Below are 23,501 nucleotides of genomic sequence, written 5' to 3'. Positions count from 1 at the left end.
TCTAATCTATATCAAGTTTTTATATGTGTATGTATATATTAGTTGTGTATTGCTGCACAACAAATTATCCCAAAACTTTGCAGCTAAAAACAACAAAATTTTGTTATCTGATAGTTTCTGTGGGTTAGGAATCTGGGAATGGTCTAGACGGATACTTCTGGCTCCAGGTTTCTTATAGAGTAAAAATTATGGGGTCAACCAGGGCAGCAGTTATTTCAAAGCCATATTGGGAGAGGACTCACGTCCGAGCTTACACATGTGGCTGTTGGCCGGCCTCAGGTCTTGACTGGCTATTGATAAGAGACATCAAACAGTTCCTTGCCACATGAGCCTATCCATAGTGTTGCTCACAATGTGGCAGCTTGCCTACCCTCAGTGAGAGATTGGAGAAAAAGAAAGTGAGAAAGATCTCCCAAGACAAGAATCACTGCATAATTTAATATCAGAAGTGACAAGCCATCACTTCAGCCATAGTCTATGCTTTGGAAGTAAGTCACTAAATCCATACTCAGGGGGAGGGGATAACACAAAAGTGCGAATACCTGGAGGTAGGGATTATTGGCGACATCTTAGAGCTGCATATCACAATTTCCATTTATTGATTTCTGCCTACCAGTGCCATTGCCACATTGTGTAACTGCAGCTTTATAGTAAATCCTATTATCTAGAAGTTTAGGTCCCCCTACTTGTTTATTTTTCAAATATGTCTTGCCTATTTGGAGATCTAAAAATAGAATCTGGAACCAGCTTCTTCAGTTCAATAAAGAATCCATCAACATTTTTATTAAAATTGCATTACAGAGGTGCCTGGGTGGCTCAGTCAAACTCTTGGTTTTGGTTTAGGTCATGATCTCACAGTCCGTGGGTTTGAGCCCCACATCAGGCTCTGCGCTGGCAGTGTAGAGCCTGCTTGGGATTCTCTCTCTCTCCCTCTCTCTCTGCCCCTCCCCTGCTTGTGCTCTCTCTCTCTCTCAAAATAAATAAACCTAAAAAAAATTACATTAATAGGTTAATTTCATTAAAATGAATCAATATTTTATGATATTAAGGCTTCCTATCCATTTATATGGTTTATTTCTCTTATATCCTGAAAGTTTACCAGAGGGTTAGAGGAAAAGAACAGTTTGGAATGTCTTTTCAATAAAACATCTCAGACAAATTTCTTTTGTCTGGGCTTCTATGGAATAGTTCAGTGATGCACAGTGTATGGAGGGTTTATGTTGCCTCAGTTCCTGGATTAGCAGCTTTAAGGTCTATTTCCATGCTGAAGTTCTGTGGTTCCAGTATACCAAGTCCTCTTATTTTATAAGAACAGCCTCCCTCTTCTTTGGGGGAGCTGCTGCTTCTCCCACTTCAAACATGTGGTTCTAATCCTGGTTGCCAATCACAGTGCCCTGACCACAAGAGTTAGCATAGGTCCTAGTCTAGGCTAGTCATAGCTCCTCCTATTTTATCAAGTTGGAATTTAGGGAAGTGGTTGCTCCCTCTCAGGTAAGAGGCTGAGAGGCTGAGAGCTCTAAGCTGCTGGACTGGAAAAGTAAGTATGTCGGACAAAATGAAGTGGAGATGAGGAAAGAAACTGAGATGAGAGATGGAGACACCTTGGTGGTGGCCAGGTGCCTGGTGCTATATGTTTGGTGCCAGATGCATCCCTGCCCTGCTTCAGTCTGATTAGGTGAGCCAATAAACTCCCATTTTCCCCAACCTCTTGCCACCAAAATCCCTAACATGTATCTATCTTCTTGCTAATTTACAATAGACCCTCCTATTCATTTAAAAACCCTTTGTCAAATCTCATTCCTCATTAATTTACTAACATAAGGTCCTTTTCTTTTTTTTATTTTTATGTTTATTTATTTTTGAGAGAGAGGCAGAGTGTGAGTGAGGGAGGAGCAGAGAGAGAGGGAGACACAGAACCAAAGCAGGGTCCAGTCTCTGAGCTGTCAGTACAGAGACCGACCCAGGTCTTGAACTCATGGACCGTGAGAGCATGACCTGAGCTGAAGTTGGACGCTTAACCTACTGAGCCACCCAGGCTCCCTGCACCAGGCCCTTTTCTAAATTATGTTTACACCAATTATGATCACTTAGTCTTTTAACCACAGGAAATATGTACTAAGCATATACTATGTGCCAGTTATCAAAGAACAGTGATAATCAAGTCTTCCAGTGAACACAATTAAAATATGTGCCTTAGCAAAATTAATGTAAACACACACTGCAAGTTGTGGACATTTAAATCATAAGTAGTGAAACTGTGACTTAAACCTCATTTGAACCTCACCAAAATCCTGCAAGGAAGCTCAGAGGGGGGCCAGTAATTATTCAAGCTTCTATAGCGAATAAATAGTGGAACCAAAACTTGAGTCTAGATTTTTTTTTTACTAAGTCAGGGTTGTTTCAATTATTCTGTACTGCTTAAACTGAGAAAATACTTTTGGATCCTTATAATTTAAAAAGGAAAGCTCCCAATTCTCTTTTCATCAGGTTTCAATTTTCTACCAAGTTGCATCCCTGAGGTCTGGGTGCTTCCTGAACTTTAACAATTAAGCAGGAAAAAAAAAAAAAAAAAAAAAAAAATCAGGTCAGGAAGCAATACCCAGAAAACCACTCTTTCCGGCCCGCAGGGATTTTGTGTTTCCTCAGCCAGCCACCCTCTTCAAGTGCAAGGCACCTTGGGAGTTGTAGTCTTGAGGCACAGAGTCGTGTGGCTGGAGGCGCTGACTTACTGGGACCCAATCTGCAGAGAGTCAACTTGCTGTACGCGCAGCGATTGGCTGGAAGTCAGCGGCCGCCCTCCCCGCGGCGCCGTCCCTAGGAGAGGCCGGGAGGATTGTGGCTGGTTGCTGCATTCTCAGACGGTCGTCAGTAATACAGCAGTGCGGCCATGGCAGAACCGCAGCCCGTGTCCAGCGGCCTTACCGACGAGGCTGCCCTCGGTTGCTGCTCCGACCCGGACCCCAGCACCAAGGTGGGCGCAGAACCTACTTCTCCCAAGTCGCGGCCCCGCAGGCCGTAGCTCGGGCCCCGGGAGGGCGCACGTCCCCGGCACAGCCAGGCCGGGCTCCGGCTGGATTCGAACCCCATCCGACCGTCGCCACCGCAGCTCTGGCTGCCTAGGGGGGACCAGAATGGGCTGGGTAAATGGCTAGTGGTGTCCAATAGGGGATGCGTGAGAGGATCCATTTCCTCAGAGACTGCGACCCTTCTTGTATTAACTTGTTTATTTGGGGACGGTAACTGGAAGCCACGGCCAAGCCAGGGTCAGATCCCTTATCCGTGCGTGTGCGTGTTCCCCGGGCCAGTAGCTATGGCGGATAAGAGGAGCTTCAGAACTCCCAGTCCAGGTTCGAAGGTCCTTATCCACGCCGGCCCCTCCCAGCCTGCTCTGGCTGCTGGCTTAACTCCTCCAAACTAATCTGATCTCCGAGTTTAACCGCGCCCAGAATTTCGCTTTTGCTTGGTTTTTATGGTTGCTCACGGTCACACTTCTGCCCTCCCTGTGCATGGTGGCCCCCAAGAAAGGTGACAGAATCGTGGAGCTTAGATCCAAAGGGAATCTTAGAAATTCTTTCACCGATCCTCTCATTGCAGCCGAGACCCAGTAAGAGGAATGACTTGTTGCCTCCCTCCAGCTTGCTTAACATGTCTCTACCCAGTCAGTGTAACTCACTCAGGTGTGGTGCCTCCATGCTGCCAGGATTTGACACAACTGCCGCTTGCGGCGGGGAGTGGGGGTTATTCCGGTGTACTTGTCAGTGTCAGTAAACGACTTTGTATTTTTTTAAATTAGATGGGGGAATTTCTAAATTCCTTGAAGATTGAATACGTGCTTTATGCAGACCTCAAAGAGGAACTGAGTTTGCTCCCTGCTTGCTCTTTACCTTCAGGGTGAAGAGTCAGACACCTCTCTCATTGCTAAAGCCTTTGGCACCTGGTCCTTAGCTTAGGCAAAATGGTAGTCACTGAGAAATATTGGGACAGAAGAGAGAGGGAGGGAGGAAAAGAAAGAAATTTCCTTTCACACTCATTTCACTTGTATTTCCTCTAATAGTAATACCTAGTTATTTCACAAAATATAAACTGAGTCATTCAGTATAAATTAATTTCCTAGATAACTGGAGATTTTATGTGCTGGGCTATTTAAAAAAATATTTCAGAGACTTTTATAAAATGTATTAAAATCATTTTCTTGCATTTTTATTTACAGTTTATTTTTGAGAGAGAGACAGGGAGAGAGAGAGAGAGGGAGAGAGAGAGAGAGAGAGAGAGAGAATTCCAAGAGGGAAGAGAGAGCCCGAAGTGGGGCCAAACTCACGAACTGTGAGATCATGACCTGAACCAAAATCAAGAGTCCAATGCCTAACCGACTGAGCCACCCAGGTGCCCATTGCATTCTTAATTTACACTACATATAATTGAAAATTCTCTTGGTTGTTTGGAGTAATTACTTCTTGAAATCAGTAATTTTTGGCCCTTGAGGTACCATGTAGGGGACATAAAATGGATAGGTAATAACAGCTTGAGTGTGCCAGGCCCTGGGTTGTTGTTTGAAGTACATTACTTAATTTAATCCTCATAACAACTCTACGAAGAAGGCATAATTGTTATCTCCATTTTATAAATGAGAAGACTCCAGGATAGAGGTATTGAGTAACTTGAGTAACTTGCCCAGAGAGGAGCTCATACTCCCAACCTCCACCCTGTTCTGCTTCTGGAGTACTGACTTCAGCAGTAATTTTGGAAGTTGACATGAAGGAAAGTAAAAGACCTAAATTAGATTCAGTCTGATTGCTGATTTTATTTATATATATAAACACACACATACACACACACACACACACACACACACACACACACACACACTGCTATATATAAAAACATAGTATGTATGGGGGATACTGGGCTGAACCAGATGAGGTCTCAATCAAACAGACACCAACTCCAATATAAGATGGAGCTGAGATAAATGTGCTATTGAAATTATAAACCACCCTTGGAGCACAAGAGGTAGAAATTTTTGAAGGTAGCATCTGTAGTATGGTATATATATGGGGTATTTGAAGTCCAAAGACCTACATCTGAACCTCCAGTTCTGTCATTGGCTGCAGTGATCTTAGCAGGGTACTTGAGCTGAGTTTGTAAAAGCAACATAAAGAGAGCTGCTAGGAAGATAAAATGTATTAATGTTCTCTATGAAAAGTGATATAATTCAAGGTTGTGTTTCAACTGTGGGGATCAGGGAGTGCATCAAGTGGAAGGTGGGGGTGAGTCTATGTCTTGAAAGGTGGATGGGGGTCCAGAATCACCTGGGAGACAGAGTTATATGGGAGGAGGCATTCTAGGTGAAGGAAATATATGAGCAAAAATGTGGTGAGATGGCAAAATGATGCAGTGAAGTCATGTTCTGGAGAGGTGAGTTACATGTTTTTGGTTGAAGTTCAGGTTATCTAAGCAGTGGAGCAGTGGTGGAAAAGGCTAGAATGGTAGGTTGGAGCCAGATCATGGAGAGAGCTTTTGAATGTCACATCTAAGGAAGTTGGATTTTATATAGGTAGTAGGGAACCATTCAGGGTTTCACAGCATTTTTGTAGAATTGATTGGAGGGATCCAGGCCTGAAGGGGACGAGGACACCTAAAAGGTTCTTCCAGAAGGTGAAATAAATGATGAGGGCCTGGTTTGGAAAGTATAGGGTAGCGGTGGTAGAAAGTCAACTTCCCTGTTGATCATTTGCACCTTTGTCATAAAGGCAGGTCAAGGAATGTATAGCTGTCCCACATCCTGGGTAGTCTTATTGGCCAACTGTCTTCATAAGGCCAAATACTTTTTTTTTCCCCTAAGTGATAATCTCCTGAAATTAATTCTTTTTACTCTCTCAGTGTCCTTTAATATAATAATTTGGAGTCCTGTCCCATCTGAGTGGGAGGTGATCGGGTCAGGGAAAACTCTTGAGTCTTGGCGACACTTAAGCTGATAGAATTGGTGCAGGGGTAGGTGGAAGAGAGAATGGAGAGGAGGAAGGAAGGACAGTGGCCAGATGGATGAAAGACTGTTCTAGGCAGAGAGAATCATACATTATAGGCAGAGAGAATCTAGGCAGAGAGAATCATACAAATATAAAAAGCACAATAACTTCTGAGAACTGATGCAGGAATCTACAGGTAATATGAGACTAAGTTATAGGCAATGGGAGTTGAGGGGAAGGTACACAGGACAATCATCAGGATGTCCAAAGAAAATATGAGCACTCACTGCCCCTGTAAAGATTTCTCACCATGTAAGGATTTCTATTTGGTAAATATATTTTATAATATATATATATATGTGTGTGTGTGTGTGTGTGTGTGTATTTTTTTTAACATCTGTTCATTTTTGGGAGACAGACAGAGACAGAGCATGAGCTGGGGAGGGGCAGAGAGAGAGGGAGACACAGAATTTGAAACAGACTCCAGGCACAGAGCGCTATGCAGGGCTCAAACCCATGAACTGCAAGATCATGACCTGAGCCAAAGTCGGATGCCTAGCATACTGAGCCATCCAGACGCCCCTATAATATATATGTTTTATTAGTATATTTGTAAATGTATATAATTAAAATAAATACATATTTATTGGGGCTGATGCTCTCTTTTTTAACTGATAAGGGTTTACCAGAAATGTTTGAAATGACCAGTTTAGGGTAATGCTGACAAATGATGAAGTTAGAGAAGTATGCAATAACCAATATGTGCTTGTTTTGGGGACTTTCTCCTAAAAGCTGTGAAGCACCACTGAAGGAATTATTTTAAACCCAGAAGTGAACAATTGGGTTTTCACTATGGAAAGATCACTCTGGTGCTTTATGGGAAAGTCAGTGGATTGCATCTGGGGAAAACTGCAAGGAGCAGAGACCAGGGAGGCTATGACAGACATTCAGGGAGGAAGTAGTGAGGACATGAGGAAGGTGGTGCTCATTTATAAAGACAAGGAGAGGGGCACCTGGGTGGCTCAGTCGGTTGAGTGTCCGACTTCGGCCCAGGTCATGATCTCACGGTCCGTGAGTTCAAGCCCCGTGTCGGGCTCTGTGTTGACAGCTCAGAGCCTGGAACCTGTTTCAGATTCTGTGTCTCCCTCTCTCTCTGACCCTCTCCTGTTCATGCTCTGTCTCTCTCTGTCTCAAAAGATGAATAAACATTAAAAAAAAAAAAAAAAGACAAGGAGAAAGATTTCAGAGGCGTTTAATCAGTCAGGTTGATAGGACACTTGGAATGGATTACAGAGAAGTGGAGAGGGAGAAATCTAGGAAGACTTCAGGTCTCTGGCTTGGGCTGACAAGGGATTCTAGAGGCCCTATGCTAAACACTAACGTGCACTATCCCATATACTTTCCAACTCAGCCCTACAAGCAGAGAACTATAATTATCCCCATTCTAAAGATGTGAAAACTGAGGTTCAAGAAAAGTAACGATTTACTCAAAGTAATGGGGGTGGAGCCAGCATTTGAGCCATATTGCTTGTGAAGAATTATTTCTCTGACACTTGTGTGTTTTTTCTGTCCCTTTGCATGAGATTTTAAAGTCCTGGTGGTCCTGAGGGCTTCTGGGATTTTCCTGTTTCTTTCATCTGTTGTAAGAGTAGTCTGGCAGGGGTGTTTACAAATTTCACAGGTAAATTTTAAATTAAAAAAAAAATTCCTTTGTGTCTCCTATCTATTTCTGTCTCTCTTATCTGTAGGGTGAGTACACTTGAAGTATGTCTTTGGCTGTTGACTTACAGAGTGGGAAGGAAAGAACCACATGAAACCAATTTAGATAAGACAGAATAAATGTAAAGGGAGTTGCTGAATTATTTTCAGGAACAATTTATCACATTCTGACATAGGTTGAGTCAGGCAAATAACTCTAGAAGGAGGAAGATAGTGAAGAAAAAAACCATATCAAACCATCCTGTGCATCAACCATGTTCTCCAGCTGTTAATAGAAGACAATTTTGTTCCCCTCAGATATGCTTGTATTTCCAAAAGGGTCTTTCACTCAAGGCAACTGTAGTTTTAAGAAGTCAGGAAAGACCAAAACTTGATCCATTTTTGTTTTATAGGAGATATGATACCTAGAAGCATATCAGCCCTTAACCCTTTGATGAGAATGTGAATTTGGTTAACTCTAGCTGTCTCCCAAGAAACCATTAAAAATATGTTTGTTACTTAGCGATATTGCTTATGATAAAAGATAAGCTGATTGGTAAATTGCATTTGGAGAGGGAGAATTATCAATATCTAATAGGAAGTCATGGCTTTGGTCTCTTGTAACTGTCCCTTGGGGAAATTCTGGAAGCTGTGCCCATGGGATTTTTACTGGAGACACTGGTGCTTGTGGTACACATAGGGCTTCTACACCAGGGTGATTCTGGCTCCTACCAGTGCAGATCTTCTCCCTGTGCCTGAGCTGCTGGACATCTTGAGGTACTCCTGCTGAAAAGGAACACCTAACACTGCTCTGTTGGCAAGCTGTGTTTTTCTGACAAACCCTTTCAGCCTGTGGTTGTCCTGAGGGCTGTGGAGTCTGTCCAAGCCCTGTGGAGTCTGTTTATTTGAGCCTTAAGAAGACTCCTTGCTGGGGGTGATGCAGCACTTTGTTTGTTTGTTTTTTAGGACATCACTGGATAGATTTATTATTTTTTTTAATATGAAATTTATTGTCAAATTGGTTTCCATACAACACCCCGTGCTCATCCCAACAGATGCCCTCCTCAATGCCCATCGCCCACTTTCCCCTCCCTCCCACCCCCCATCAACCCTCAGTTTATTCTCAGTTTTTAAGGGTCTCTTATGGTTTGCCTCCTTCCCTCTCTAACTTTTTTTTTTCCCTTCCCTTCCCCCATGGACTTCTGTTAAGTTTCTCAGGATCCATATAAGAATGAAAACATATGGTATCTTTCTCTGTATGACTTATTTCACTTATCATAACACTCTCTAGTTCCATCCACGTTGCTACAAAAGGCCATATTGCATTCTTTCTCATTGCCAAGTAGTATTCCATTGTGTATATAAACCATAATTTCTTTATCCATTCATCAGTTGATGGACATTTAGGCTCTTTCCATAATTTGGCTATTATTGAAAGTGCTGCTATAAACATTGGGGTTCAAGTGCCCCTATGCATCAGCACTCCTGTATCCTTTGGGTAAATTCCTAGCAGTGCTCTTGCTGGGTCATAGGGTAGTTCTATTTTTCATTTTTTGAGGAACCTCCACACTGTTTTCCAGAGTGGCTGCACCAGTTTGCATTTCCACCATCAGTGCAAGAGGGTTCCCGTTTCTCCACATCCTCTCCAGCATCTATAGTCTCCTGATTTGTTCATGATATCTCAGTGTGGTTTTGATTTGTATTTCCCTGATGAGGAGTGATGTTGAGCATCTTTTCATGTGCCTGTTGGCCATCTGGATGTCTTCTTTAGAGAAGTGTCTATTCATGTTTTCTGCCCATTTCTTCACTGGATTATTTGTTTTTCGGGTGTGGAGATGGGTGAGTTCTTTATAGATTTTGGATACTAGCCCTTTGTCCGATATGTCATTTGCAAAAATCTTTTCCCATTCCGTTGGTTGCCTTTTAGTTTTGTTGATTGTTTGCTTTGCAGTGCAGAAGCTTTTTATCTTGATGAGGTCCCAATAGTTCATTTTTGCTTTTAATTCCCTTGCTTTTGGAGATGTGTCAAGTAAGAAATTGCTGCGGCTGAGGTCAGAGAGGTTTTTTCCTGCTTTCTTCTCTAGGGTTTTGATGGTTTCCTGTCTCACATGCAGGTCCTTTATCCATATTGAGTTTATTTTTGTAAATGGTGTATGAAAGTGGTCTAGTTTCATTCTTCTGCATGTTGCTGTCCAGTTCTCCCAGCACCATTTGTTAAAGAGACTTTTTTCCATTGGATATTCTTTCCTGCTTTGTCAAAGATTAGTTGGCCATACTTTTGTGGGTCCAATTCTGGGGTTTCTATTCTATCCCATTGGTCTGTGTGTCTCTTTTTGTGCCAATACCATGCTATCTTGATGATCACAGCTTTGTAGTAGAGGCTAAAGTCTGGGATTGTGATACCTCCCACTTTGGTCTTCTTCTTCAATATTACTTTGGCTATTTGGGGTCTTTGGTGGCTCCATACAAATTTTAGGATTGCTTGTTCTAGCTTCGAGAAGAATACTGGTACAGTTTTTATTGGGATTGCATTGAATGTATAGATAGCTTTGGTAGTATTGACATTTTAACAATATTTATTCTTCCAATCCATGAGCATGGAATGTTTTTCTATTTCTTTATATCTTCTTCAATTTCCTTCATAAGCTTTCTATAGTTTTCAGCATATAGATCTTTTACATCTTTGGTTAGGTTTATTCCTAGGTATTTTATGATTCTTGGTGCAGTTGTGAATGGGATCAGTTTCTTTATTTGTCTTTCTGTTGCTTCATTATTAGTGTATATGAATGCAACTGATTTCTGTACATTAATTTTGTATCCTGTGACTTCATGTATCAGTTTTAGCAGAGAGTTTATCGGGTTTTCCATGTATAATACCATGTCATCTGCAAAAAGTGAAAGCTTGACTTCATCTTTGCAATTTTGATGCCTTTGATTTCCTTTTGTTGTCTGATTGATGATGCTAGAACGTCCAACACTATGTTAAACAACAGCAGCGGGAGTGGACATCCCTGTCGTGTTCCTGATCTCAGGGGGAAAGTTCTCAGTTTTTCCCCATTGAGGATGATATTAGCTGTGGGCTTTTCGCATATGGCTTTTATGATGTTTAAGTATGTTCCTTCTATCTCGACTTTCTCAAGGGTTTTTATTAAGAAAGAATGCTGAATTTTGTCAAACGCTTTTTCTGCATCGATTGACAGGATCATATGGTTCTTTTCTTTTCTTTTATTAATACGATGTATCACATTGTTTGATTTGCGAATGTTGAACCAGCCCTCTAGCCCAGAAATGAATTCCACTTGATCATGGTGAATAATTCTTTTTATACGCTGTTGAATTCGATTTGCTAGTATCTTATTGAGAATTTTTGCATCCATATTCATCAGGGATATTGGCCTGTAGTTCTCTTTTTTTACTGGTTCTCTGTCTGGTTTAGGAATCAAAGTAATGTTGGCTTCATAGAATGAGTCTGGAAGTTTTCCTTCCCTTTCTATTTTTTGGAACAGCTTGAGAAGGATAGGTATTATCTCTGCTTTAAATGTCTGGTAGAATTCCCCAGGGAAGCCATCTGGTCCTGGACTCTTATTTGTTGGGAGATTTTTGATAACTGATTCAATTTCTTCGCTGGTTATGGGTCTGTTCAAGTTTTCTATTTCTTCCTGTTTGAGTTTTGGAAGTGTGTAGGTGCTTAGGAATTTGTCCATTTCTTCCAGGTTGTCCAGTTTGTTGGCACATAATTTTTCATAGTATTCCCTGATAATTGCTTGTATTTCTGATGGATTGGTTGTAATAATTCCATTTTCATTCATGATTTTATCTATTTGGGTCATCTCCCTTTTATTTTTGAAAAGCCTGGCTAGAAGTTTATCAATTTTGTTTATTTTTTCAAAAAACCAACTCTTGGTTTCATTGATCTGCACTAACTTTTTTTTAGATTCTATATTGTTTATTTCTGCTCTGATCTTTATTATTTCTCTTCTTCTGCTGGGTTTGGGGTGCTTTTGCTGTTCTGCTTCTATTTCCTTTAGGTGTGCTGTTAGATTTTGTATTTGGGATTTTTCTTGTTTCTTGAGATAGGCCTGGATTGCAGTGTATTTTCCTCTCAGGACTGCTTTCACTGCATCCCAAAGCGTTTGGATTGTTGTATTTTCACTTTCATTTGTTTCCATATATTTTTTAATTTCTTCTCTAATTGCCTGGTTGACCTATTCATTCTTTAGTAGGGTGTTCTTTAATCTCCATGTTTTTGGAGATTTTCCAGACTTTTTCCTGTGGTTGATTTCAAGTTTCATAGCATTGTGGTCTGAAAGTGTGCATGGTATGATCTCAATTCTTTTATAGTTATTAAGGGCTGTTTTGTGACACAGTATGTGATCTGTCTTGGAGAATGTTCCATGTGCAATCAAGAAGAAAGTATATTCTGTTGCTTTGGGATGCAGAGTTCTAAAAATATCTGTCAAGTCCATCTGATCTAATGTATCATTCACGGCCCTTGTTTCTTTATTGATCCTGTGTCTAGATGATCTATCCATTGTTGTAAGTGGCCTATTAAAGTCCCCTGCAATTACCACATTCTTATCAATAAGATTGCTTATTACCCAAAGCAAAATAACCCAAAGGAAGCAGAAGGAGGGAAATAATAAAAAGCAGAAATAATTGAAATTAGAAATAGACTAGAGAGAAACAACTAAAACTAATTCTTTGAAAAAAAGAAACACAATAGAATTGGTAAACTTGTAGCAAGACTGACAAAATAGAAGACACAAATTACCAATATGAGAAATTAAATAGGAAATACCACTACAGACTGCAGACATCAGAAAGATAATAAGGGAATATTAAAAACAACTCTGTATATGTAAATTTGGGAATTTACATGAAGTGGACCAGTTCCTAGAAAATATAAACTATCATAACTTGCTCAATATGAAATAATTTGAATAGCTCTATAACACAAGGAAATTGAATTCATAATCAATAACTTTTTAAAACAGATATTTCAAGGCCCAGATGATTTCACTGGAGAATTCTTCCAAATATTAAAGAAAAATTAACATCAATTCTACATTATCCCTTTAAAAAAATTGAAGAGGAGGGAGTACTTCCTGATTCATTTTATAAAGCTAGTATTACTCTGGGCAGCTGGCCAACTCAGTAGAGCATGTGAGTCTTGATCTCAAGGTTGTGAGTTCAAGTCCCACGTTAGGCATAGAGCCTACTTAAAAAAATTAAAAAAAAAAAAAAAACATTTAAAGCTAGTATAACTCTGGTAGCAAAATCAGATGAAGGCAGTACAAAAAATGAAATTTACAGACTAATATCCCTCATGAATATAAATGTAAAAGTCCTTGACAAAATATTAGCAAATATAATCTAGCAATAAAAAAACCCCCCATGACCAAGTGGGGTTTATTCCAGGTATGCAAGCCTGGTTTAGTATTCAAAAATCAATCAAAGTAATCCACTGTCTTAGGAGGCTAAAGAAAAATCACATGATCATGTTAAATGATGCAGAAAAAAAAAACTTTTGACAAAAATTCAACACCATTTATGTTTAATTTTTTTTCTAGAAAAAAATAGGAATGAAGTGGAAGTTTTCAACTTGATAAAGACCATATATAAAAACCTTACATTATACTTAAAGGTGATGCTTTTTCCCTGATTTGGGGGAACAAGACAAGGATGTCTGTTCTCACCACTCTTACTCAACATAGTGCTACAAGTTCTGGCTAGTGCAGTAAGGGAGGAAAAGGAAGTAACAGTGATATAGATTGGAATGAAGAAATAAAACTGTCCCTATTTGCAGATGACATGATTGTGCATAGGAAATCCTAAGGAATCTACAAAAAACTCTTCTAGGACTAATAAATGAGTTTATTGAGGTTGCAGGATAAAAGATAAACATACAAAAATCAATTCTGTTTCTGTATACTAAGCAGAGAATACATGAACACCAAGATTAAAAATATAATTGCTCAATAAAATTTCTTAGGTATAAATCAAACATATACAGGCCTTATATGTTGAAAATTAAATAGTACTGATAAAGATTTAAATAAATGGAGAGAAACATACTGTGTTCATCATTGGAAGACTCAGCATTGTAAAGATGTCACTTCTCCACAAATTGATATACATGTTTAACACAAACCTTTTTTTTTTTTTAGATACAGGTAAGATTATTCTAAAATTTATATGGAAGGCACATAAACTAGAATAACCAAATTTTAAAAAGGATGAAGTGGAAGTCTGATTTTAGGATTTATTCTATAGCTACAGTACTCACTACTCTGTGGTGTTAGCAGAGAAGATACAGAATAGTGGAACAGAATAGAGAACACAGAAGTAGACCCACACTAACATACTCTATAGATGTTTGGCAAAGATGAGAATGCAGTCCAATGGAGAAAGGATAGGCTTTCAACAAATTGTGCTGGAGCAGCTAAACACCCTTAAGTTAAAAAATGAAGATTTACGTAAGTCTCACATCTTAACACCAAAAAATCCATTTAGAGATGCTCTAAGGGACCTTGACCCTTTGGTTCACATCCATGTCTCACCTTTATAATTTTGTCAGGATTGTGCACTAGAAACATCCTTGACTGCACCATTAAAGTTTTTTCAAAGTAGTTTTCAGTGAATGAAATTTGGACAATGTGCCCCCCCCCCATCCAAAGCCTGATGATTATTTATATTCTTATTTTTTAATTTTTATTTTAGAGACAGTGAGCACAAGCAGATGGGGGGGGGGGGGGGGTTGGATCTTAACCAGGCTCCATGCTCAACACAGAACCTGACACAGGGCTTGATCCCACTACCCTGGAATCATGACCTGAGCTGAAATCAAGAGTTGGATGCTCAACTGACTGAGCCACTCAGGTGCTCCTATATCCTTTTTCTTTTTATAAGGCAAAGAAGCAAACCTTTGTTACCTAGTAGCCATCCCAGAAAACCCAAAGATAGTTTAGGCATAAGAGACATCTTTCATTGTTCAAAATTTAGAACATGATAAAGGAAAGACAAAAAATTGTCTGATGAGACAAGACATGAATGTAAGAACTACCTTTTTAAACACAAGATATATTTATTTTAAACAATATTTTAGAACCATAGCAATAAATAGTCATTTTTAGGATCTTTTTGGGAAAGGAACTTTTTCTCAAGATCATTCAAGGGTTTACCAGTAGTACAGAGAGTTGACAGAATATGTTGGTGATAAATAGAAAACTGTTAGCATAGAATAACTTTCTCATTTTATAAAAAGCAATCCCTGCTTGTTTTTTATATCATCCAAATAACATTTTTATAGCAAAGGATTTATAAGCCTCTTTTTTTTTATGAATAAATCCACTGATATTGAATATACCTTTAATTTTTCAGCCATGTATGTATAGGCTTATTTTAATGTTAAAAATGGCATTAGAGTTTACATTTCATCTTTGAAAATAATCTGTTTATCATATTGAGTCTTCTCAGAAAAATGCTATATCTTTCCATTTTCCTCTTTTTTAAACTATTTTTTCCAGCTTTATTGAAATAATCCACATATAACAATGTGTAAGTTTTGGGTGTACATTGTAGTGATTTGATATACATATATATTGCCAAATGACTACCACAATAAGGTTAGTTAATGTGCTGATCACTTCAGATAGTTACCTTCTTCATATGTATGTGCGGACAGCTTTTAAGACATGTTCTCTAAGAAGAAAAAAAAAGATCTTTCTTACAACTCTCAAATAAACATACAATACAGTATTGTTATCTATGTATAGACTTGTAAAAGTTCATTTTAATATTCTTTTATGTGTACGTATTTAGATAGTTTTAGTACATAACCATGTTAATAATAAAACTAAAGGTTTCTAACATTACTTTTAAGATGTAATTAATCTTGGGACACCTGAGTGGCTCAGCCAGTTAAGCATCTGACTTCCACTCAGGTCATGATGTCACATTCTGGGGTTTGAGCCCCACCTCAAGCTCTCTGCTATGAGCATGGAGCCTGCTTCAGATCCTCTGTACCCCTCTCTCTCTGTCCCTTCCCTACTTGCACATGTTCTCTCTCTCTCAAAAATAAATACACGTTAAGAAAAAAATATGTAATTAATCTTAATAGCATATTAAATAAATTATACATATATGTATTCTTTTAAACTTATTATGTCATGTGCATGTCCCCATGCCATTTAATATACCTCTAAAGCAGCATTTTAAATGTATTCATAATATTCAATTATACTTTTATCGTAATTTATTGGTTTCTTTGTTGTTAGAGACAGTTTAGCCAAGGTGGTTGAAAGCAAGTACTTTGGAACAAAACTGCTTGGGATGGAATTTTTTCTGTGACACTCTCTCAGCAGCAAAATGGGGATGGTAATAATACATATTTCATAGGGTTGTTGGGAAGATTATATAAGTTTTGTGAATCTCTTAGAACAGTGTCCGGCATGTAGTTGTTATCTAAGTGTTATGATGAATGTCCTTGTACATAAATCTTTGCCAGAATTTGTAATGTTTTCCTTAGATTTTTAAAAAGGAAACATCTTGGTCAAAGAGCATGAACTCTCTCAGAGTTTATGGACGCAACGGAAGTAATAATAAAGTCATCATAGTCTAATGATACCAATGTTGGTAGAAAGAGTTTGAAAAGATGAAATATGAATATAACCAATGTCATTGGTGCAATGGTAAACTGGGCCATTACAGAACAGATTTTAAAAGGATTTTAGATTTCAATTTTTTTTTTTTTTTTCATTGAAGAAAAGGCTAGTAATGTTGGATGCAGCTTGATTGGAAAGAAACATCATCTACTGAAAGTTCATTTACTCATTCTCACCAAATATTTATTGGGTACCTACTCTCCCAGATTCTGCCCCGAGGTTGCATCAAGCAAACAAAACAAGCATCCCTACCCTTATGGGGTTTATATTTTATGGGGGAAAGAAGAACAAAAGATAAATATAAAATACTGTAAATAGCACATTGAAAGGCAATGAGTGCTATGGAAAAAGAAAATGAAAAAATGGGCTAAGTGGAGAGTTATAGTAGTCAGCTGAGGCCTCATTTGGAAGATGACATTTGAGCAGAGTTAAGAAGGTTAGAAGTGGCTCTGGAGAAAGCCTTCCAGCAGAGGCCCTGAGTGAGCTGCCGAAGACAGCAGGCTGAGTGAGTGGGCAGGAGCAGAGGTGAGAGAGCCTGCCAGAGCCAGAGAGGGCCACTGGAGGGGCTTTGGCTTTCATGAAATGGGGGAGACTTCCCACGGTTTTTGAGTAGAAGAGTGATCTGAATTAACTATTTCACGGATCTCTCCCCAAGAATAGACCATAGAGGATGTGGTAAGAGAGAAAAGTAACAACCAGTGTGTATGGCAGGAGGGGTAGGTGGTCAAGGGCTAGGCTGGTGAGAAGTTCAGGGAAATTAGCTCTCTTGTATCCAAGAAAGGAGAGTTTTGCTGATAGAATTGACAGCTCATAGCTTAATGGTGAGTGAGGGGACTGAAAGCTCATTAAAAGAGTAAAGGGCGCCTGGGTGGCTCAGTCGGTTAAGCGTCAGACTTCCGGCTCAAGTCATGATCTCATGGTCCGTGAGTTCGAGTCCTGCGTCCAGCTCTACTGACAGCTTAGAGCCTGGAGCCTGCTTGGGATTCTGCATCTCCCTTGTTGTCTGCCCCTCCCCTGCTCATGCTTTGTCTCTCTTTTTCAAAAATATAAATAAACATTTAAAAAAAAAAAAAAGTAAAGTAAAAACAGGAATTCTAGGGACCATCTCAATACAGGGACAAGTAGTAGTAAATGTACCAGGAGCTGCTCTATTATATTGTAAGACAGTAATTGCTGTTCACAGAAATGTTTTTGAATCATTAAAATTAAGTAAATTCTGCACATTTTTAAAGCAGGTAACTAGATAGCTAAGTAGTAGTAGAATACAGTAGTAATTAATATTTTTTCAGATAGTTTTGATCATTTGAAAACCTGTGTATAGATCCTACCTACCTCACCAAAGTTGAAACAGTGCCTTCTTTCAATCTGTGCTGAATAAGAGTATGAAGTGGAATTGGTTTTGCTGCATTTGTTTTGATCTCACTTCATTGCAGTCACAGAGTGACTTTGTAAGAGTTTCTGAGATTCTGTTCACCAGGGGAAACCCAAGGCCTGGTTGTGAGTGCCAGGCCAGCACCTAGAAGTCAGGGGCAGCTTTGCTCTTTTCCAGCTGCTTGCTGAAACCAAGACCTTTAGGAGTGCAGCACCTGCCTAGAAAAACAATCCAAATATTCTAGAAGCATGTAATTTGAGAGCCAGCTGCCTTATATGTGATTATAAGGTGTGAATGAAGAATTTAATTACATTCATTAAGATCTACTTATTAAGATAAAGTAGTTTTTAGACTGGTTTATTTTTTCATGTTTATTTATTTTGAAAGAATAAATGAGCATGTGCAAAGGATAGAAGGGCAGAGAGAGAGGGAGACAGAGAATCCCAAGCAGGATCCATGCTGTCAGTGCAGAGCCAGATGCAGGGCTTGAACTTGTGAACTGTGAAATCATGACCTGAACTGAAGTCAAGAATCAGACACTTGGATGTTTAACTGACTGAGCCACCCAGATGCCCCCAGAATGCTTTCTTCTTAAACATTACATTGCAAAGGTGGACTGTATCTCGCTACAGAAAGCACAATTAATGTTGGTAACGAGTGTCAGAAGTCAAATGTGTTTAATATACACTGTTTCTCCTTAGGATTTTCTGTTTCAGCAGACCATGCTACGAGTTAAAGATCCTAAAAAGTCACTGGATTTTTATACTAGAATTCTTGGAATGACGTAAGTAAACTATTTGTGCTCATAATTTGTTTAATAATTTAATTAATTTTTAAAATTTATATCCAAATTAGTTAGCATATAGTGCAATGATTTCAAGAGTAGATTCCAGTGATTCATCCACTATGTATAACACCCAGTGCTCATCCCAACAAGTGTCCTCCTTAATGCCCCTTACCCATTTAGCCCCTCCCCTTACCCCTGACCCATCTAGCATCCCTCAGTTTGTTCTCTGTATTAAAGAGTCCCTTGTGGGGGTGCCTGGGTGGCTCAGTCGGTTAAGCGTCCGACTTCGGCTCAGGTCATGATCTCGCGGTTCGTGAGTTCAAGCCCCGCGTCGGGCTCTGTGCTGACAGCTCAGAGCCTGGAGCCTGTTTCAGATTCTGTGTCTCCCTCTCTCTCTCTGACCCTCCCCCATTCGTGCTCTGTCTCTCTCTGTCTCAAAAATAAATAAACGTTAAAAAAAAAAAGAGTCCCTTGTGTTTTGTTCCCCTCCTTGTGTTTATATTATTTTGCTTCCCTTCCTTTATGTTCATCTGTTTTATATCTTAAATTCCTCATATGAGTGAAGTTGTAATGATATTTGTCTTTCTCTAATTTCGCTTAGCATAATACCCTCTAGTTCCATCCACATAGTTGCAAATGGCAAGATTTCATTCTTTTTGGTTGCCAAGTAATACTCCATTGTGTGTGTGTGTGTGTGTGTGTGTGTGTGTGTGTGTGTGTGTATACACACCACATCTTCTTTATCCATTCATCCGTCAATGGACATTTGGGCCCTTTCCATATTTTGGGTATTGTTGATAGTACTGCTGCTATAAACATTGGGGTGCATGTGTCCCTTTGAAACAGCACACCTGTATCCCTTGCATAAATACTTAGTAGTGCAATTGCTGGGTCATAGGGTAGTTCTACTTTTAGTTTTTTGACGAAGCTCCGCACTGTTTTCCTGAGTGGCTGCACCAGTTTGCATTCCCACCAACAATGCAAAAGAGATCCTCTTTTTCTGCATCTTCACCAACATCTGTTGTTGCCCGAGTTATTAATTTTAGCCATTCTGATTGGTCTGAGGTGGTATCTTATTGTGGTTTTAATTTCTATTTCCCTGATGATGAGTGATGTTGAACATTTTTTTCATGGTCTGTTCGCCATCTGGATGTCTTTTTTAGAGAAATATCTATTCATGTCTTTTGCCCATTTCACAGGATTATTTTTTTGGGTGTTGAGTTTGATAAGTTCTTTATACATTTTGGATACTAGCCCTTTGTCTGATACGTTACTTGCATATATCTTCTCCCATTCTGTCAGTTGTCTTTTAGTTTTGCTGATTGTTTCCTTTGCCATGCAGAAGTTTTTTGTCTTGATGAGGTCCCAATAGTTCATTTTTGCTTTTGTTTCCCTTGCCTCTGGAGATGTGTTGAGTAAGAAGTTGCTGCGGCCAACGTCAAAGAGGTTTTTGCCTGCTTTCTCCTCAAGGATTTTGATGGCTTCCTGTCTTACATTTAGGTCTTTCATCCATTTTGAGTTTACTTTTGTGTATGGTGTAAGAAAGTGGTCCAGGTTCATTTTTCTGCATGTTGCTGTCCAGTTTTCCCAGCACCATTTGCTGAAGAGACTTTCTTTTTTCTATTGGATGCTTTGTCAAAGATTAGTTAGCCATACGTTTGCGGGTCCATTTCTGGGTTCTCTATTCTGTTCCATTGATCTTGAGTGTCTGTTTTTGTGCCAGTACCATACTGTCTTGATGATTACAGCTTTGTAATACATCTTGAAGCCTTCAGCTTTGGTTTTCTTTTTCAGGATTGCTTTGGCTATTTGGGGTCTTTTTCTGGTGCCATACAAATTTTAGGATGGTTTGTTCTAGTTCTGAGAAGAATGCCAGTGCAATTTTGATTAGGATTGCATTGAATATGTAGATTGCTTTCGGTAGTTCTGACATTTTAACAATATTTGTTGTTCCAATCCATGAGCATGGAATATTTTTCCATTTTTTTGTGTCTTCAATTTCTTTCATAAGCTTTCTATAGTTTTCAGTGTATAGATTTTTCACCTCTTTGGTTAGGTTTATTTGTAGATATTTTATGGTTTTTGGTGCAAATTGTAAATGGGGTCGATTCCTTGATTTCTCTTTCTGTTGCTTCATTGTTGGTGTATAAGAATGCAACCGATTTCTGTGCGTTGATTTTATATCATGCCACTTTGCTGAATTCATGGATCAGTTCTAGCAGTTTTTTGTGGAATCTTTTGGATTTTCCATATAGAGAGTATCATGTCTGTGAAGAGTGAAAGTTTGACTTCCTCCTTGCCAATTTGGATGCCTTTTATTTCTTTGTGTTGTCTGATTGCTGAGGCTAGGACTTCCAATACTATGTTGAATAACAGTGGTGAGAGTGGACGTCCCTGTCGTGTTCCTGACCTTAGGGGGAAAGTGCTCATTTTTTCCCCACTGAAGATGATATTAGCGGTGGGTCTTTCATATTTGGTTTTATGATCTTGAGGTATGATCCTTCTATCCTTACATTCTTGAGGGGTTTTGTCAAGAAAGCATGCTGTATTTTGTCAAATGTTTTCTCTGCATCTATTGAGAGGATCATGTGGTTCTTGTCCTTTCTTTTATTGATGTGGTGAATCACATTGATTGTTTTGTGGATATTGAACCAGCCCTGCATCCCAGAGTATAAATCCCACTTGGTCGTGGTGAATAATTCTTTTAATGTATTGTTGGATCCGGTTGCTAATATCTTGTTGAAGATTTTTCCATCCAGGTTCATCAGGGAAATTGGTCTGTAGTTCTCCTTTTTAGTGCGGTATTTGGTTTTAGAATCAAGGTAATGCTGCCTTCACAGAATGAGTCTGGAAGTTTTCCTTCCACTTCTATTTTTTGGAACAGCTTCAAAAGAATAGGTGTTAATTCTTTAAACGTTTGGTAGAATTCCCCTGGAAAGCCTTTTGGCCCTGGAATCTTGTTTTTTGAGAGACTTTTGATTATTCGATTTCTCTACTGGTTATGGGTCTGTTCAAATTTTCTATTTCTTCTTGTTTCAGTTTTGGTAGTTTTATTATGTTTCTAGGAATTTGTCCATTTCTTCCAGATTGCTCAATTTATTGGCATATAATTGCTCATAATATTCTCTTATTGTTTGTATTTCTGCTGTGTTGGTTGTGATCTCTCCTCTTTCATTCTTGATTTTATTTATTTGGGTCCTTTCCTTTTTCTTTTTGATCAGACTGGCTAGGGTTTTATCAATTTTTTAAATTATTTCAAAGAACCAGCTCCCGGTTTCATTGATCTGTTGTTCATATATCTATCTATCTATCTATATATATATAGATAGATATATATATTTTGGTTTCAATAGCACTGATTTCTGCTCTAATCTTTATTATTCCCTGTCTTTTGGTGGTTTGGGGTTTTATTTGCTGTTCTTTTTCCAGCTCTTTAAGGTGTAAGGTTAGGTCGCATATCTGAAACCTTTCGACCTTCTTTAGGAAGGCCTGGATTGCTATATACTTCCCTCTTATGACCGCCTTTGCTGCGTCCCAGAGGTTTGGGCTGTGGTGTTATCATTTTCATTGGCTTCCATGTACTTTTAAATTTTCTCTTTCACGTATTGGTTAGCCCATTCATTCTTTAGTAGGATGTTCTTTAATCTCCAAGTATTTGTTGTCTTTCCAAATTTTTTCTTGTGGTTGATTTCGAGTTTCATAGTGTTGTGGTCTGAAAATACGCATGGTATGATCTTGATCTTTTTGTAGTTGTTAAGGGCTGATTTGTGTCCCAGTATGTGATCTATTCTGGGGAATGTTCCATGTGCACTCGAGAAGAGTGTGTATTCTGCTGCTTTGGGATGAAATGTTCTGAATATATGTAAGTCCGTGCAGTCCAGTGTGTCATTCAACAATATCGTTTCCTTGTTGATTTTCTGTTTAGATGATCTGTCCATTGTTGTAAGTGGGGTGTTGAAGTCCCCTATTATTATCAATGAGTTTCTGTATGTTTGTGATTAATTGATTTATATATTTGGGTCCTCTCAAGTTTGGAGCATAAATGTTACAATTGTTGGATCTTCTTGGTGGATAGACCCCTTAATTATGATATAATGCCCTTCTTCATCTCTTGTTACATTCTTTATTTTAAAATCTAGATTCTCTGATATAAGTGTGGCTACTCTGGCTTTCTTTTGTTGACCATTAGCATGATAGATGGTTCTCCATCCCTTAATTTCAATCTGAAGGTGTCTTCAGGTCATTAAAATGGGTCTCTCGTAAACAGCATATAGATGGATTTTTGTTTACTCATCCATTCTGTTACCCTGTGTCTTTTGATTGGAGTGTTTAGTCCATTGACATGTAAAGTGAGTACTGAAAGATATGAATTTATTGCCATTATGTTGCCTGTAAAGTTGGAGTTTCTGGTGGTGTTCTCTGGTCCTTTCTAGTCTTTGTTGTTTTTGGTCTTTTTTTTTTTTCCATCTTTTCTCCCCCTCAGAGAGTCCCCTTAAAATTTCTTGCAGGGCTGGTTTAATGGTCACAAACTGCTTTAGTTTTTTTTGGGGAATCTTTTTATATCTCCTTCTATTTTGAATGACAACCTTGCTGGATAAAGAATTTTTGGTTGCATATTTTTCCAATTCAGCACATTGAATATATCTTGCCACTCCTTTCTGGCCTGACACGTTGCTGTGAATGGGTCTGCTGTGAACCTGATCTCTCTTCCCTTGTAGTTTAAGGACTTGTTTTCCTTTGCTGCTTTCATGATTCTTTCCTTGCCTGAGTATTTTGTGAATTTGACTATGATATGCCTTGTTGATGGTCGGTTTTTGTTGAATCTAATGGGAGTTCTCTGTGCTTCCTGGATTTTGATGTTTGTGTCTTTCCCCAGGTTAGGAAAGTTTTCTGCTATGATTTGCTTACATAAGCCTTCTACCCCTTTTTCTCTCTCTTCATCTACTGAGACCTGTATGATTCGGATGTTATTCCTTTCTAATGAGTCACTGAGTTCTCTAATTCTTATATCGTGC

General features: G+C 39.0%; 1 protein-coding gene across 1 annotated transcript in view; it reads left to right on the top strand.

Annotated features, from left to right (window-relative positions):
• Positions 1 to 2,798: 2,798 nt before the first annotated feature.
• Positions 2,799 to 23,501, top strand: part of GLO1 (glyoxalase I) — a 32,815-nt gene continuing 12,112 nt past the window's right edge. The window contains exons 1-2 of the mRNA XM_060615400.3: positions 2,799 to 2,971; positions 18,401 to 18,483. Of these exons, the coding sequence (XP_060471383.1) occupies positions 2,888 to 2,971; positions 18,401 to 18,483 (167 nt within the window). The 5' untranslated portion in view covers positions 2,799 to 2,887. The remainder of the gene's footprint in view (positions 2,972 to 18,400; positions 18,484 to 23,501) is intronic.

This window comes from Panthera onca, chromosome B2 (assembly GCF_046562875.1).
Source record: "Panthera onca isolate mPanOnc1 chromosome B2, mPanOnc1 haplotype 2, whole genome shotgun sequence".
Lineage (NCBI taxonomy): Eukaryota > Metazoa > Chordata > Mammalia > Carnivora > Felidae > Panthera > Panthera onca.
The sequence above is the reverse complement of the archived record's forward strand: the minus strand, read 5'-3'. Positions and strand labels throughout refer to the sequence as shown.